Source organism: Malurus melanocephalus, unplaced genomic scaffold (assembly GCF_030028575.1).
Source record: "Malurus melanocephalus ecotype Western Australia unplaced genomic scaffold, MMel_1.1 scaffold_55, whole genome shotgun sequence".
NCBI lineage: Eukaryota > Metazoa > Chordata > Aves > Passeriformes > Maluridae > Malurus > Malurus melanocephalus.
This window is the reverse complement of record NW_026623287.1, coordinates 1,170,605-1,183,431: the sequence shown is the minus strand read 5'-3', so window position 1 is coordinate 1,183,431 and position 12,827 is coordinate 1,170,605. Positions and strand designations below refer to the sequence as shown.

The following is a 12,827-nucleotide window of genomic DNA, read 5'->3' as shown; positions in this document are numbered from 1 at the left end:
GCGCACGCAGAGCCTTGTTTTGTTACTGTTCGGATTACTGTTATTATTATTTGGGGGACAAGGGGGAGTTGTGTCCTTAATCCGAGGCTCCCTGCCCTCCCCACCCCCAGATGCTATGAAAGAAGAGCTGATTTCGTCTCCACCATACAGTACACTTTGTCTAGAGAGCATTGTTCGGACAAGCAACTCCCGATCACTGATGACTACAAAATACGATTTATGTTTCCATCAGAGACAGAGAGAATATCCTGATGGCTTGAAAGTCGGGCAAGAAAATCTTGCCTAATCAATCCCTTTCCAATATACACACACACACACACAAAGCCCGCATAGGAGATAACGCCCGCACTGACTATACATAAAATAAATATCGGCAGCACGAAAATTAACAACAGTCATCTCGATTTTTTTTTTCTCTCTCTGAAGCGCTACAGTAATACAGTTTGCGCTTTCCTAGTTCGATGTGATCAGCAGTAACATAATTTATAGAAAAAAAGAGCTTAAAGAGCATGCATTTTTTTTTTAGATGCAACATGAACAGATATAGTAAAGAGAGCTTGTAACATCACAATCACAACAACAACAGCAAAAGCAACCTCTGAGCCGGGGGTTTCATCCGTATCTCAACTGCTTTTTATTATCATTTGCGAAATTGTAATGAGAGTAAATAATAAGTAAGAGGCATCATCATAACAGAAAGAAGTCCGAACACCTTGGGCTTGGGGTTTTTTTTTTCCCCCTCTCAAATAAAAAGGCAGATTTCCCGATGGTCACTGAAATTATAACGACAGCGATTGATCGGAGGGCTTGCAAAGGAAAAGGAGAAAAAAAAAAAAAAATCATCATCATTGGTCCTAAAAACGCAACCGTTCCCCTTTGCTCACTTGGCACAATAGAAATTGACTGTCTCTCAAAGAGCCATGCGCCTAGTGCTATTTATAGCCAGGGGCTGTGTTGGAAGATACCATTAAGCTTCTGCCGGGCAGACAGACAGGGGGGTGGTTGGATGGGAGGAGGGGGTTTAGCCAGAGTAGAGGCAAAAGCAATCCCCCACCCCTAGCCTCCCTTCCCCGTACACACACACATCCACACACTCACACCCCACCCCCTAGTCTGGCTGGGAATTTGAACCGATCCAGCCTGTTTAAACGGAAAGGACACAGATCTTCAATGTAAAAAAAAAATCAGATCAGACCCAGAGAGAGAGAGAGAGAGAGAGAGAGAGAGAGAGAGACAGAGAGGGAGGAGTGTGTGTGTGTGTGAGTGTGTGTGTGTGTGTGTGTGAAAGAGGGAGAGGGAGCGAGAGAGCGAGAGAGAGGGAGAGAGAGAGGGAGAGAGAGGGAGAGAGAGAGAAAAGAAGAGGGGGAAAAAAAGGAAAGAAGATTTTCTCTATGTATATAAAGATGGCCACGTTAGCAAACGGACAACCAGACAATACCAGCCTGAGTAGCAATCACAGCAACCCCAGCACCAACGGGCATATGAACGGATTAAACCATAGTCCCGGAAACCCATCCACCATCCCAATGAAGGACCACGATGCCATTAAGCTCTTTATTGGGCAGATCCCCCGTAACCTGGACGAGAAAGACCTCAAACCGCTCTTCGAGGAGTTCGGGAAGATCTATGAACTGACGGTGCTGAAGGACAGGTTCACTGGCATGCACAAAGGTGAGTTACCTCCTGAACTTTCCCGGGAGAGATCGGGAGAGAAAGGCAGGCTCCCTCTCCCTCCCCGGCTCTCTCTTTCTCTCTCTCTTTCCTTTCGATTTCATTTCATTTTATTTCATTTTTGGTTGGCCCGGGGGCGGAGGCGGTAGGCTGGGGGGGCAGGGAAAGAAATAATAGACCCATCCTGAGAAGAGAAGAGCTAGAGGCAGGGCAGGGAGTCAGCTCCGTTTGACTTATTTATTAGTATTTTTTATCTCTTTCCCCGCTTTTTTTGGGGGGTGAGAGGCAGCTCCCGGGGAGCGCCGGGCGAGCGGCGGCGCGGGCGCGGGGCCGGCGGCAGCTGTCCGCGGTGCTGAAGCGGGAGCGGGTGCTCTGTATTTACCTTCGGGAGCCGCTCATCGTCAGCCCGGGGGTGTGTGTGTCCGTCTGTCTGTCCCCGGCTTTGCTGGCAACCCCTTATTTTACAACTGTTCTGTATCTGGCACCGGCGGCTTTCTTTTTCTTTTATTTTCTTTTTTTTTTCCCCCCCTTTTTCTTCTTTTTTCAGTCTTTTTTATTCACACCCCCCCCCTTTTTTTTCTGTTTCTTTTTGGCAATTTTTGTTTTTGCTGCTGTCACAATTATTATTTTTAGTCCTCTACAAAGCAAGAAGTGGAGGAGAGTGAGTTGCTCCGGGGGGCTATTTCTTTTCGGTTCTATTCAATATGGGAACAGGGATATAAACAACAATAAAGAAGCCCATTTCAAGCGGGGCAGGGGTGTGTGCATTAAATCACGATACGTGTGCGTGTGTGAGAGAAGGCAAGACAGAAGGGACAGGTGGCAGCTTAGTTCCAGAGGGAAGAAGTCTCTGACCAGGCATATTCCAAGCACTACTTTAATGTGCCCGAAGTCCACGGCGGGAACTTTGTAGGTTTTCTCTAAAGGTAGTGGAGATGCACTCCTCACGCAATGCCTCACTTGCTCCATCTCTGCCCGCTCGCTTCCCTGCTCAGCTTAGGCTCTCCGGAGGTGCCTATCAGATTAGATGGTGCTCCGTTTTGGGAGTGGGGGAGGGTGTGTGTAGTGGGGGAGAGATGCTCAGATCCTCGGGTAGGAAAGTAGGACTCACAGGGAGGAAGTTGAAGGTAATTTGCATGGTAGCCCCGCTTAGGAGCAGGAGAGAACCGGGAGCGATATAAGCCGCCTTATTAATTCAGATTCTGTGTCTGTGTGTGCATGTGTGTGTTTGTATTTATTTGTRAGAAAGAAAAGGGAAAAGAWAAAGACCGGATCAGAAGTGATTGGGGTGTGACTCCAGGTTTAGTGCAGGAGGAGAAAGCGTTTTGCAMGGGGCCATGGGGAGAGTGGAAGTTGTATCTTTCACAGGACAGCCTCAGTACCAGTGTCTAGTCCAGCTTGGTGGACTCCTGGCAGTGACAGTCACCGGTAATGGCATTACTGGCTCCCCAGCTTTCCAGATGCCTTGGCGAGTTGTAAATCTTGAACTTAACAGCATGTTTAGCAGGCATCTCTGCCTCCTTCCCACTCACTCCCCTCCTTGCTTCCACTCTCAGGAAACACGAATGAAAATATACCCTGACAGTGCAAAGTATCAGTTTTACACAGGCTAGAGAAAATGYTCAGGGCTCGGGGACTAAGCACTCAGCCTAAGTTATAGGATATTTCTTCCATCCTTTCATGCCGGTCGCTTCAAACACCCTTCTCATTTTTAAAAATGATCGGTGTAGCTCTTTCGAATCTTGCTTTCTTTTCAGACTGGCTTCCTAGAAGCCCCATCAAGGTCTGATTGGCATCATTTAAACATGACAGCCGTACTACAATAATTATTAATTTTAGCAATAAAAATCATAGTAAGAAGTGCAGGGAAGGAGAGGTCCTGAGAGATTTTGTCTCATAGTGAGAGTAGACACTGAGCTCGTGCGTGTGTGTGCATGTGTTTGCAAAAAATCATCCAAGGTTTCTGCAAAATAAAAATAACAGCAGTAAAAGCTACACTGAAGAGAATCACTCAACACGGTGTAGAGGAAATCTTTGGGCTAACACTTTGATAAAGTAATTTTTTTTTTTTTTTTTTTTTTTGGTAGTGGGAGGTAACTGTGCTTTGTTGATGAGACTTTATTCTTTTGTTATGTTTTATCTTAAACCTGAAATTATTCAATCTATGCGCTAACTTTGATTTCTATTCCGTAGACTTGAGTGCTCCCTCTTTCAGTTCAGTTTTGCTTTTACTGTATGCCTGTATTCACAGAGACAAACTCAGAAAGGGGGGGAGAGAGAGAGAGAGGAAGAGAGAGAGAGAGAGAGAGAGAGAGAGAGAGAGAGAGAGAGAGAGAGGAGAGAGAGAGACGAGAGAGAGAGAGGGATCATTTATCTTGCTTGGATGTGTTTAACACATATCCCTGAATTAAGCAAGATACTAACTTCATTTCCCTTCATTTCATTTCTGTTGTAAAGCTGCAACATAGGAAAAAAGCCAGGTGGGGAATCTTGTCACCTCATCAAACCAAATTGCATGAGTTCATCTCAAAACAAACAGTCATTTTTTAACCTGCTGTAAGTTTTGGACTTTGGAAAGAAAATTTATGATGATGATTGTTATTTTGCAGGCTAGGGTTTGAGCGAAGCTCCAGTAGACACCGAGTTGCCAGCATTTCAGAGATCGGTTTTATTTAGTACATCCGAGAAGAGTTTGAACTCCTTTCTAGCGATGCCGCTGATTTATTAGCTAATCCTGATAAAAATGTGCCTCTGGCTACCTGGAAAAAAATTACTTTCTTGCCAGTAGTGATTAATTACTATTAAGTCAAAAAGCGTGATGGGGCTTTGAAGGATGAGGGTTGTGTTTGGCTTTTTTTTATTATTTTATTCATTTTATTTCATTTTTAATCTATTTTTTCTCTTTTTCCTTCTCTAAATGCAGTCATGTGAAGCATTGTATTCACTCAGATGTCCTTATTTTGGCTTTGCTTTGCAGGCATAGGTGAAGAATTGCATAAAGATAGTCCAACTTGGCTCACAGGGGTAGGTTGGCAATACAAAACCCCAAGATGCTTTCCATAAGAGATGCATAATGCTTATACATTAATTGATCCATCACTCTCAGTTGATTTCATTCCTAATTCAGGGGATGAGGCTGTGACAGTGGTATACCCTGAAGGGTTAATAGTAGGCTGTAGTTTATTTAAGTGTACGGAGAGCAAACCTTGGGTGTGGAGGGGTAGAAGGTGGGATTGTTCTGAGAGGAGGGAAGAGACAGGAATCAGCTTAAAGTGAAAAAAAAAAAAAACCAGCAACCTGGGTAATTTCAGGTGTAAATCCATTGAAACGAGATCAAAGGATGTGTACTCTTGAAAATATTATGAAGATATGCTATTGCGGTGCCCCTGTGTAGCAGGAGGAAATCGAAAATTAAGAACCTAAGGATAAAGTACATTACTATGCCCTCCTCCAAGAAAAACTATCACAAAAGGAGAGTGAAGTCCCAGGTTGTCTCACCAGCAGCTCTGGCTGATACCAGTACAGATATCAGGGAAGAGGCAAGGGATTATGATTCTCTTGCAGATACGCAAAGAGAGAAAGGGTACGGGGGAAGCAGCATGTGGGGGAAGGCGGGAAAGGCTTGCCAGATCCCCAAGAAAATAAGCTTTCATTGCACGAGCGTAGCTGCTGCATATTCCCCCCATCCTCACTTCTCTCCACACGGGGCAGGAACAGGCTCCTGCTCTGGTACTTTGCTCTGGGGCTGGGGAGAGGCTGTGTGCTGAGATCCACGGGTGCAAATCCACCGGAGCTGAGCTGACCCACCCACGCTCCCTCACACACACACACACACACACGCACCGAGTTCACTAATCAGACTTTAACAATTTAGCAAGACATTCATTCATAACTTCCCCCCATCTTATCTAGCAGTGGAGTATGCTTAAAGGCTGAGTTACTGGGAGATATAAAGGTTAGTGCTCTCAGGACAGCCATATTATAATGCATTATCTTTGAAGTCATTTAAGGCCAATTTAAGAGGTATTTAGTATAATATTTATGAATTAATGTAATCTAAATATAGGACTGTCCCCATAGGTTTAAACAGTCTTTTCTCTTGAAGCTTGCTTGTACTCAAGGCCTGGGAAATGTTTTAATTTAAAACACACAGGTCTCCATAATATTCTAYTTAGGAAGTCAGAAGAAATCAGCATTCCACACTTAACTGAGATTTACTGAAACACATGTGGGCAAATGCACTTAAAGTGTGGAGATAGTGTGCACTGAAAAAGCAAGAGCCTCGCATGGACTTGARACCAACGACACTCTTTCAACCTTTATTTGGGGGCAGAAAAAGCACAAAAACCCCCAAACCTCCTTGAAATCCACCGATGCAGTCCCGTGGTTAGGGTGTTTTTCCTACCTGACCCGAACCTCACTCTGTAAGCATTCAATGCAGATAGAAATATGCAGTAAGAAGAGAATAGTTTAGTTCTTTCACAGCTTTAGCCTCTTAAAAGTATAAATAATTTTGGAATTTAAGACACCTCTRGGGTAGGGAAACAAGGCTTCCATTSATTATATTCTGTTCTGWTTGATTACAAAGATAGAGGACAGAAAAAATTAAAACCTTGTTAAATTTAAGGATGTTTACGAAGGTTTTGGATATGTCAGAAATTCAAAGGCGCRATGAAAATGAGCACTCTGTTAAGATGATGTATTTGTTTATATGCAGAAATGTATAGATTTGTCTGTGTGTACACATACAGAAAAAGAGATGTATACACATTCATGTGTACAGCCTTTGGGAAATGGAAATTTAGTTGAAAAGAAGCACAACGCAATACAGGTGCTGAATAAACTCCTCCATAATTGAAACATAAGACTTGCCTGGCTGAAAGCAACACATACAGCATTTAGTATGGTAGTAAACCAAACAAGTTTTAGGGAGGTAAACGCACAAATAAACTGGAATAAAACAGAGGAGACTTTATGCCTTAGGTCTAAAGAACAACCCCTTAAAACAATCACAATGCAACTGGATAGCTTGATGGAAGCGAGGAAAAAAGAACCCCCCTGTACATTAAAATCTCCTGTACAGATGAGCGYCTATGTGTTTTGATAATGTCAAACAGATAGTCCAGATTGCTTCATAAATTAGAAGGGTGTATGTTAACTCTTTTTTTCAGGGGTCTGGACATGGATTCTGGTTTCTAAAAGCAGCTGCAGCCAGTTATGATGCTGTTGTTACSGTTGTGTCAGCATTTCCAATACAAACTCCAATTTTCTGGGATCTCTTGCTTGCCTGTCAAGTTTTGCACTGAAAGCTGTTCTTCAGCTAGTCCTACTACCATATGAGCTAATCATCCTTACAAGATGAATTTGTTTAAAAGTTACATTAATATGGAAAAAAGAAAGAAATCAAAGTTTGTGCATCCACAGCTTTTGTTTCTTCTACATTTCTCCAGGTTAGACTTACATTTCCTACACTTTTACAGATTACGTTTGCTTCTGTCCCTCAGTATCTACATATACTGCTGCCTTTAGGCATTTTATGGAATAAAAAAGGATACTTTTTTTTTCTTAAAGAAAAAAAAAACCTAATTAGCAACAACAACTAAATTTTGTAGTATTTACTTGTCCCTACAAAGGTTTTAATTAAGGGGTGAATGGGAAGCTCACTGATTTCTGAAAAATAACAGCAGGTACAGAAGACAGTTGGGTTCAGTTTTATGTCTTTTTTCCCCCCATATTGAACCAGAAAAGTTTGGAAATTTCAACACTGAAGTAGAGGGAAAAACTGAGGATCCTTGTCACCTTGCGTGAAATGTGTGGTTCGTCTGGTCCAGTATCCTGCATCAGCTAGTGGCCAGTGCCACCGACAGGGCTTTCTTTAGCAGGGGATTCAAACTGCATAGCATAATAAAAGCCAGGCAGCTGATGGAATAGTCTTTTGAAGGGAACTGTCAGAGACTACCWGGAAATTTTGTCTGGGTGAAGAGTGAGCGAGACCGCGGAAAGTGTCTTGTGCACAACCGAAAAGCGGATTGTACCTGTCAAGGAGGGCATGCAGAGAACTCTCTGCTCAGGGTGGTCGAGAGCAAGGGATGGAAGGGGTTGAATGATCAAGGAGGGTCTCCCCTATCCCTAAGAGCTGGAAGTACGCAGTCACATTTTTCAGCAAGACATCAGGGTGTTTTTTTATCATGCATACCCTGTGCGCATGCATGCCAGCCGCSCTGACCCGACAGACCATAACGACACTAAAGGAGCTGTTACTGTCCCTCCCGTCAATCAAGTGTGAACCGAGGCGGGTTTGTGCGACAGCCAGTAATGGTTCCAAGGGAGAAAAAGTGGGGGAGATGATCTAGGCTGTTGGACCGCTTACCTGCATTTAAAATAGAGAAAAAAACATCAGATGCCCAAAGACCCACGTAGGTGTTGGCTGTAGCCTCAAAGGAAAATTCCAGAAAAAAAAAACCAAAAGGGGACTGCGGACCTCGATGCGACCTGTGCATCAGGTACTGTGTGGTTTCTGCCCCATAAAAGTTTGCAGCAAACTGGTGAGATGTTAAGGAAAGTAAGTTAAATCCTGACTTTAACAAGTAGCTGGTGCWTCGTTAATCCCTGTGTCACCTTTACCTCGGGAGCGAAGGCTTGTCACCTGCCTGCTGGGCAGAACGCTGTGAGATTTCTGCCATCACATCGGTGGCTTCATGTTTGGAAATCCTGGTGCGGGTTTTCACTTATTCAGTGTTTCACACCCCCTCTAAAATTCTGGATTTGGGGTTTACACAGCAAACCTCAACACTTGCAGCTAATGCTACTAATTTCTGCATTTGCTGGTTCGTCCTTTAACTTAGTTTACTTCTGTAAGTGAAACTAAAACTAGGACCTGAGGAACTGACAAAATCCTGATCTCTGCCACATTCCTCACTCACTTAAATTCTCCACCGAAAYTTGTATGACTGTTACCAGGGTTTGTCATAGTGGACTAACCCTTATGCATTAAAAACTACTGCAGAAAAAAGGRAAAATAATAACCATGGTGAGTAAAAGTTGTTTCTCTTCCACCACTGCTCCACTTACTGAGTTGGGGTATATGTTACAAGGGCCTCCCCGAAAATCATCGTCACATTTTGGGGATCTCAGGATCTACCGAGTCACTTTGYCTGCGCTGCATCTCTTGGTGTTGTCTGGAGTCAGGATATCACCACAGAGATTGCATTTGTTTGCTTTTGTCACTGTGAGCCACAGCCTGAATGCACATACAGGTGAATTCAGCTTTTAATGTGCATTCATTATATCCAACTGACATCCCCTTGAAGGAAGAGAGGGCTTATTATTGTCGCTCCTTAAAATAAAGATGGATGAGAGCTCTAAACCTCTCAAATAAAGTGCCTGACCATACGTAGTAGCTAAAAATAAATCATATACGGCCATCTACTYCATGTAAATGAATGGCAAGACATATAGATATAGACATTGTGTTAAGTTTGTCAAGCAGAAGCAGCCAAAAATATTGATCAAGGCAAGGGGGGAAAATTGATAATGAACTGGACTCCAAGAAGACTTTAATTGACAGTGACTTCTGTGAACCAGCTTTGGACAGTATATATAAACTGACCACGATGTAACTTTATTGCAATGCACTCTCCTGTAATTAATTGTCACCTTTGTTAAGACTGGCTACAGATCAAAGGTTTAAAGATACTTAACAGGTTCTTAGTAACAAACCCTTCAGATGCATTAGAAATATCCGACAGCTCAGCCAATGAGGCATGCAGATTTCGATCTACCTCACCCTTATCTGTTTATTTCTCCCTCCTTTGTTGAACATGGAAAGTCATTGTTTAACATTAACTATTTAATAGATGATTTTGTTGGCAATGTTGACGCCTCCAGGGATATATGTTTGTGGTGACAGGGACCTCCACTGTAAGATATTTCAAAGTATTTTGCCAGGAGAAAGTTTCTTATGGTTTGGTAGACCAAGGTGTAGTGCAGACACAGTTTGCAGTGCAGACCATTCTTACCCCTTTATGTGGCTGAGGTGTTTAATTTCCTTATATAAACTCAGAATGCATAAAAAAGAACAAAAAAAAATCCTAAAAAAAAAACCAAAAAAACGTACAGATGAGAATGAACTTTTATGTGAAAACTGCATGTACAGTGAGATAGAAGCATGCCTGACATGTTTGTACACCACACACATGCAACCATTTATTTTATGTGCATGGTAATGAAAACATGCATTCAGTACAGACAGGATAATACACATCTCTAAATAATTCCTTTTYAAAACACGGAACAGAGAACATACTCTTACGTGGAAGTGGCAGGTGACTTAACAGGGTATTCCTGGAACTATATGCAGAGTTTAATATGATACATAACCATTTGCTCATTATATTATTTAAATGATACACTCTCACTTAAATAATTAGTCTCTGTTTTATTTATTTGCACATTGAGTCTGAGTCTCCAAAATATTTTAGAGGCAACCAGGCTTCCTTCCCAGTGCACYGGGGCAGATAACTCTGGACATGAAGCTTCTTCAAACAGAATAWAAACAGAGCTTTGCAGACAGAGTTGGTCTGATGAGATCTGACTGCGTATTTGGCCTGTTTCTAATTCAAATGCCTGTGTATATACTGCACAGAGACTGTGTGTGCATGCATGTATCGAAAGGGAAACTTACATTTGCACATAGTTCCTCTCCTTTCCGGTCCCTAAGGATAGATTCGCATCACATAATATGCATCACTCACTGCAAACGCACACAAATATCTTTGTCGGGCTCGGCAGCTTCTTGCAGGTAGATGTATAAAGCAGCATCAGCCTAATAATATCCCTATAAAACAGCCCTTCCTTCCTAGGATAGAGAGGGATGAAGGTTGTCAGAAGATCAAAAGATATATCACAGTGTGCTTGTAGAAATCCCCTGATTATGTTTCCTCTCTATAATGCTCTAATTCACTATTTGATCAATTGTAAAAGGGCCAATGCTTTAGGAGGGAAAAGAAAGTATTAGGTTACTAGATGCTTCAGGGTGAGTGAAAATCACACCTAAAATTATATGTAGCAATACAGTAATGAGCTTATCAATACTTCTTTAAGGAATCTGACAGCCCTATACGAGAGATTCAGTTCTRTGAGCAAAGGTCACAATATAGGTATTGCTTATTAAGGCTATCAATAGCCTAGTTGACCAATCTAACCAGAGACTGTATAATGTGCCTGCTGTTAACGGGCAGGGAGGAGAACTATGAAGAATTTACAGAATTGTCCGCATGTAATATTAATAATATTGATTGATTCTAATAATATAATAAGGTAAAGAYGCACTTCTTTGAAATGGTGCATGGAGGAAGCAGGGGGAGAGTGAGATAACTTTGCCGAGCAGATTGAATTGGTTTGCACCTCTCTGAAAGTTAACCTAGAGAAAATTCAGTTTTTGTGCCCRGGCTCTGTTTCTTGCTCATTATTTCACTCAACCCAGACAGAAACCAGATTCGTTTTTCTGTAGGATAAGATCTTGGCCAGCCAGGTGCACAAAAGCCAGGGACCTGAGAAACTTCTTGCAGCAAGGAACATTTTGGTGAACAATTTCAGCCCCCATCAAAACAGAATTAATCCTAGAGAGTTCATTTTCGACATAGAATTGCAATGAAAGTGTTTTGATTTTTTTTTTTCCCCACACCTTTATCAGCATTTAAGGGATGGGGGGGAAACCATGGTGCAAATAATGTGCATTTTATGCTATGTAAAATCTAAAACTGACGAGAAAGGACTTTGCAGAACAGCTACACACCTGCCCCAAAGCCTGCTGAAGTCCAGAAAAACTGTACCTTTCCTGTGGCAGTGTTTGGATGGGGCSTGAAGTTGCGGGCAGCTCTGCAAGGTGCCGCTGGTTGAAGCAGGAGCGGCCGATAACGCGCGATGTCACCGAGTTAAGGTTGTTTCTCACCTAAATCCAGACACACAGACCCGACTTCTTCTGAATTTCTTAACTACTCCCTCTTCAACAATAGGCTGCCTTATCTAGGTAAGCTAGTTCACTCCTCCTGCAATACTATTCAGTTTCAACCCTCTCATTCCAGTGTCCGTGTGGTAGTTTCAAGAAGGTTTGCATCTCATCGCGCCTTTTTCTTTTTTTTTTTCTTTTTTTTTTTTCAGTTTACAGGGCAAGTGTTTTTCTTTTGTGAGCATTTAATTGCTTTTAAACGCGATTTATTTGATCGTATTCCATCTTCAATAATACATGGATGAGGATGCAATTTTTCACCCTCTTTTATAAAGATATATTGTTATTCAATTATGCTATTCTGTGGGATTTGTTCTGTTTTGTGCAGAGTGAGCTTGGTCATTTTTTTACTTTGYTTTCCCTCTTCCTATCTTCTTTTTATTATTATTTATATGGATTTTTTTTTTCTTTTTAGAAAAAGAAATCTCATTCAAGATACTGGCAATAAATGAGAAAAGTAGGAGTGGAAGTGAGGAATGGGCAAGACAACCAACAAAAATCCTTTGGCAAAGTCTTTAAAAGCATACCATTGCTTCATGTTTATTTGCAAGAAGGGATGCAGCCAATTTTGATACAAAAAAAAAAAGAGAGTATCTTAGAAATTATTTAACTTCAAGTTTAGTCATTGACAGAGAAGGAGAAAAAAAAAAAAAAGAAGTGAGTCAACCCGTAGGAGCACTGGCAGAAAATGCACCTAAAGATCTCGCAGGAGACAAGAGTGTCAGAGTGGTGCTAGTTTCTGCATTCTGCTAGGGATTAGGAAAAGTTAACAGCAAATTAAACAAACAAATAAATAAACGAGAAGCATAAGCACTGCCATTCCTTYTGAATTATTTGTAATGGCTAATACACCTCAGAGCTGCTCCGTTTAAATTGCTGCCTGCGCCTGCAGCTTCATTGAAAGGAAGGGCATTATCTGGTGGGTGAGGGCGGGCGGTGAGGACGCCTAGGTTCTAATCACAGCGTGGATAATTACTCACCAACACTCTCTGATGGAGTCACTTAAGCTCGGTGCCTTCAGGCCTGAACTGAAACCTGTTGAATCAATGGAAAGATTCCCATTGGCTCTAGTTAGCTATTGATCTTTCATTTCCCCAACTGAAATATTAGGCCAGCGGATTTTTTTTTTAATTCTTTTTTTCTTTTT

The 12,827-nt window shown here is 42.0% G+C and overlaps 1 protein-coding gene across 1 annotated transcript in view; it reads left to right on the top strand.

Annotated features, from left to right (window-relative positions):
* The first annotated feature begins 1,148 nt into the window (after nucleotides 1-1,148).
* Nucleotides 1,149-12,827, top strand: part of CELF4 (CUGBP Elav-like family member 4) — a 687,912-nt gene continuing 676,233 nt past the window's right edge. Inside the window, exon 1 of the mRNA XM_057365600.1 lies at nucleotides 1,149-1,671. Coding sequence (XP_057221583.1) covers nucleotides 1,392-1,671 — 280 coding nt within the window. The 5' untranslated portion in view covers nucleotides 1,149-1,391. The remainder of the gene's footprint in view (nucleotides 1,672-12,827) is intronic.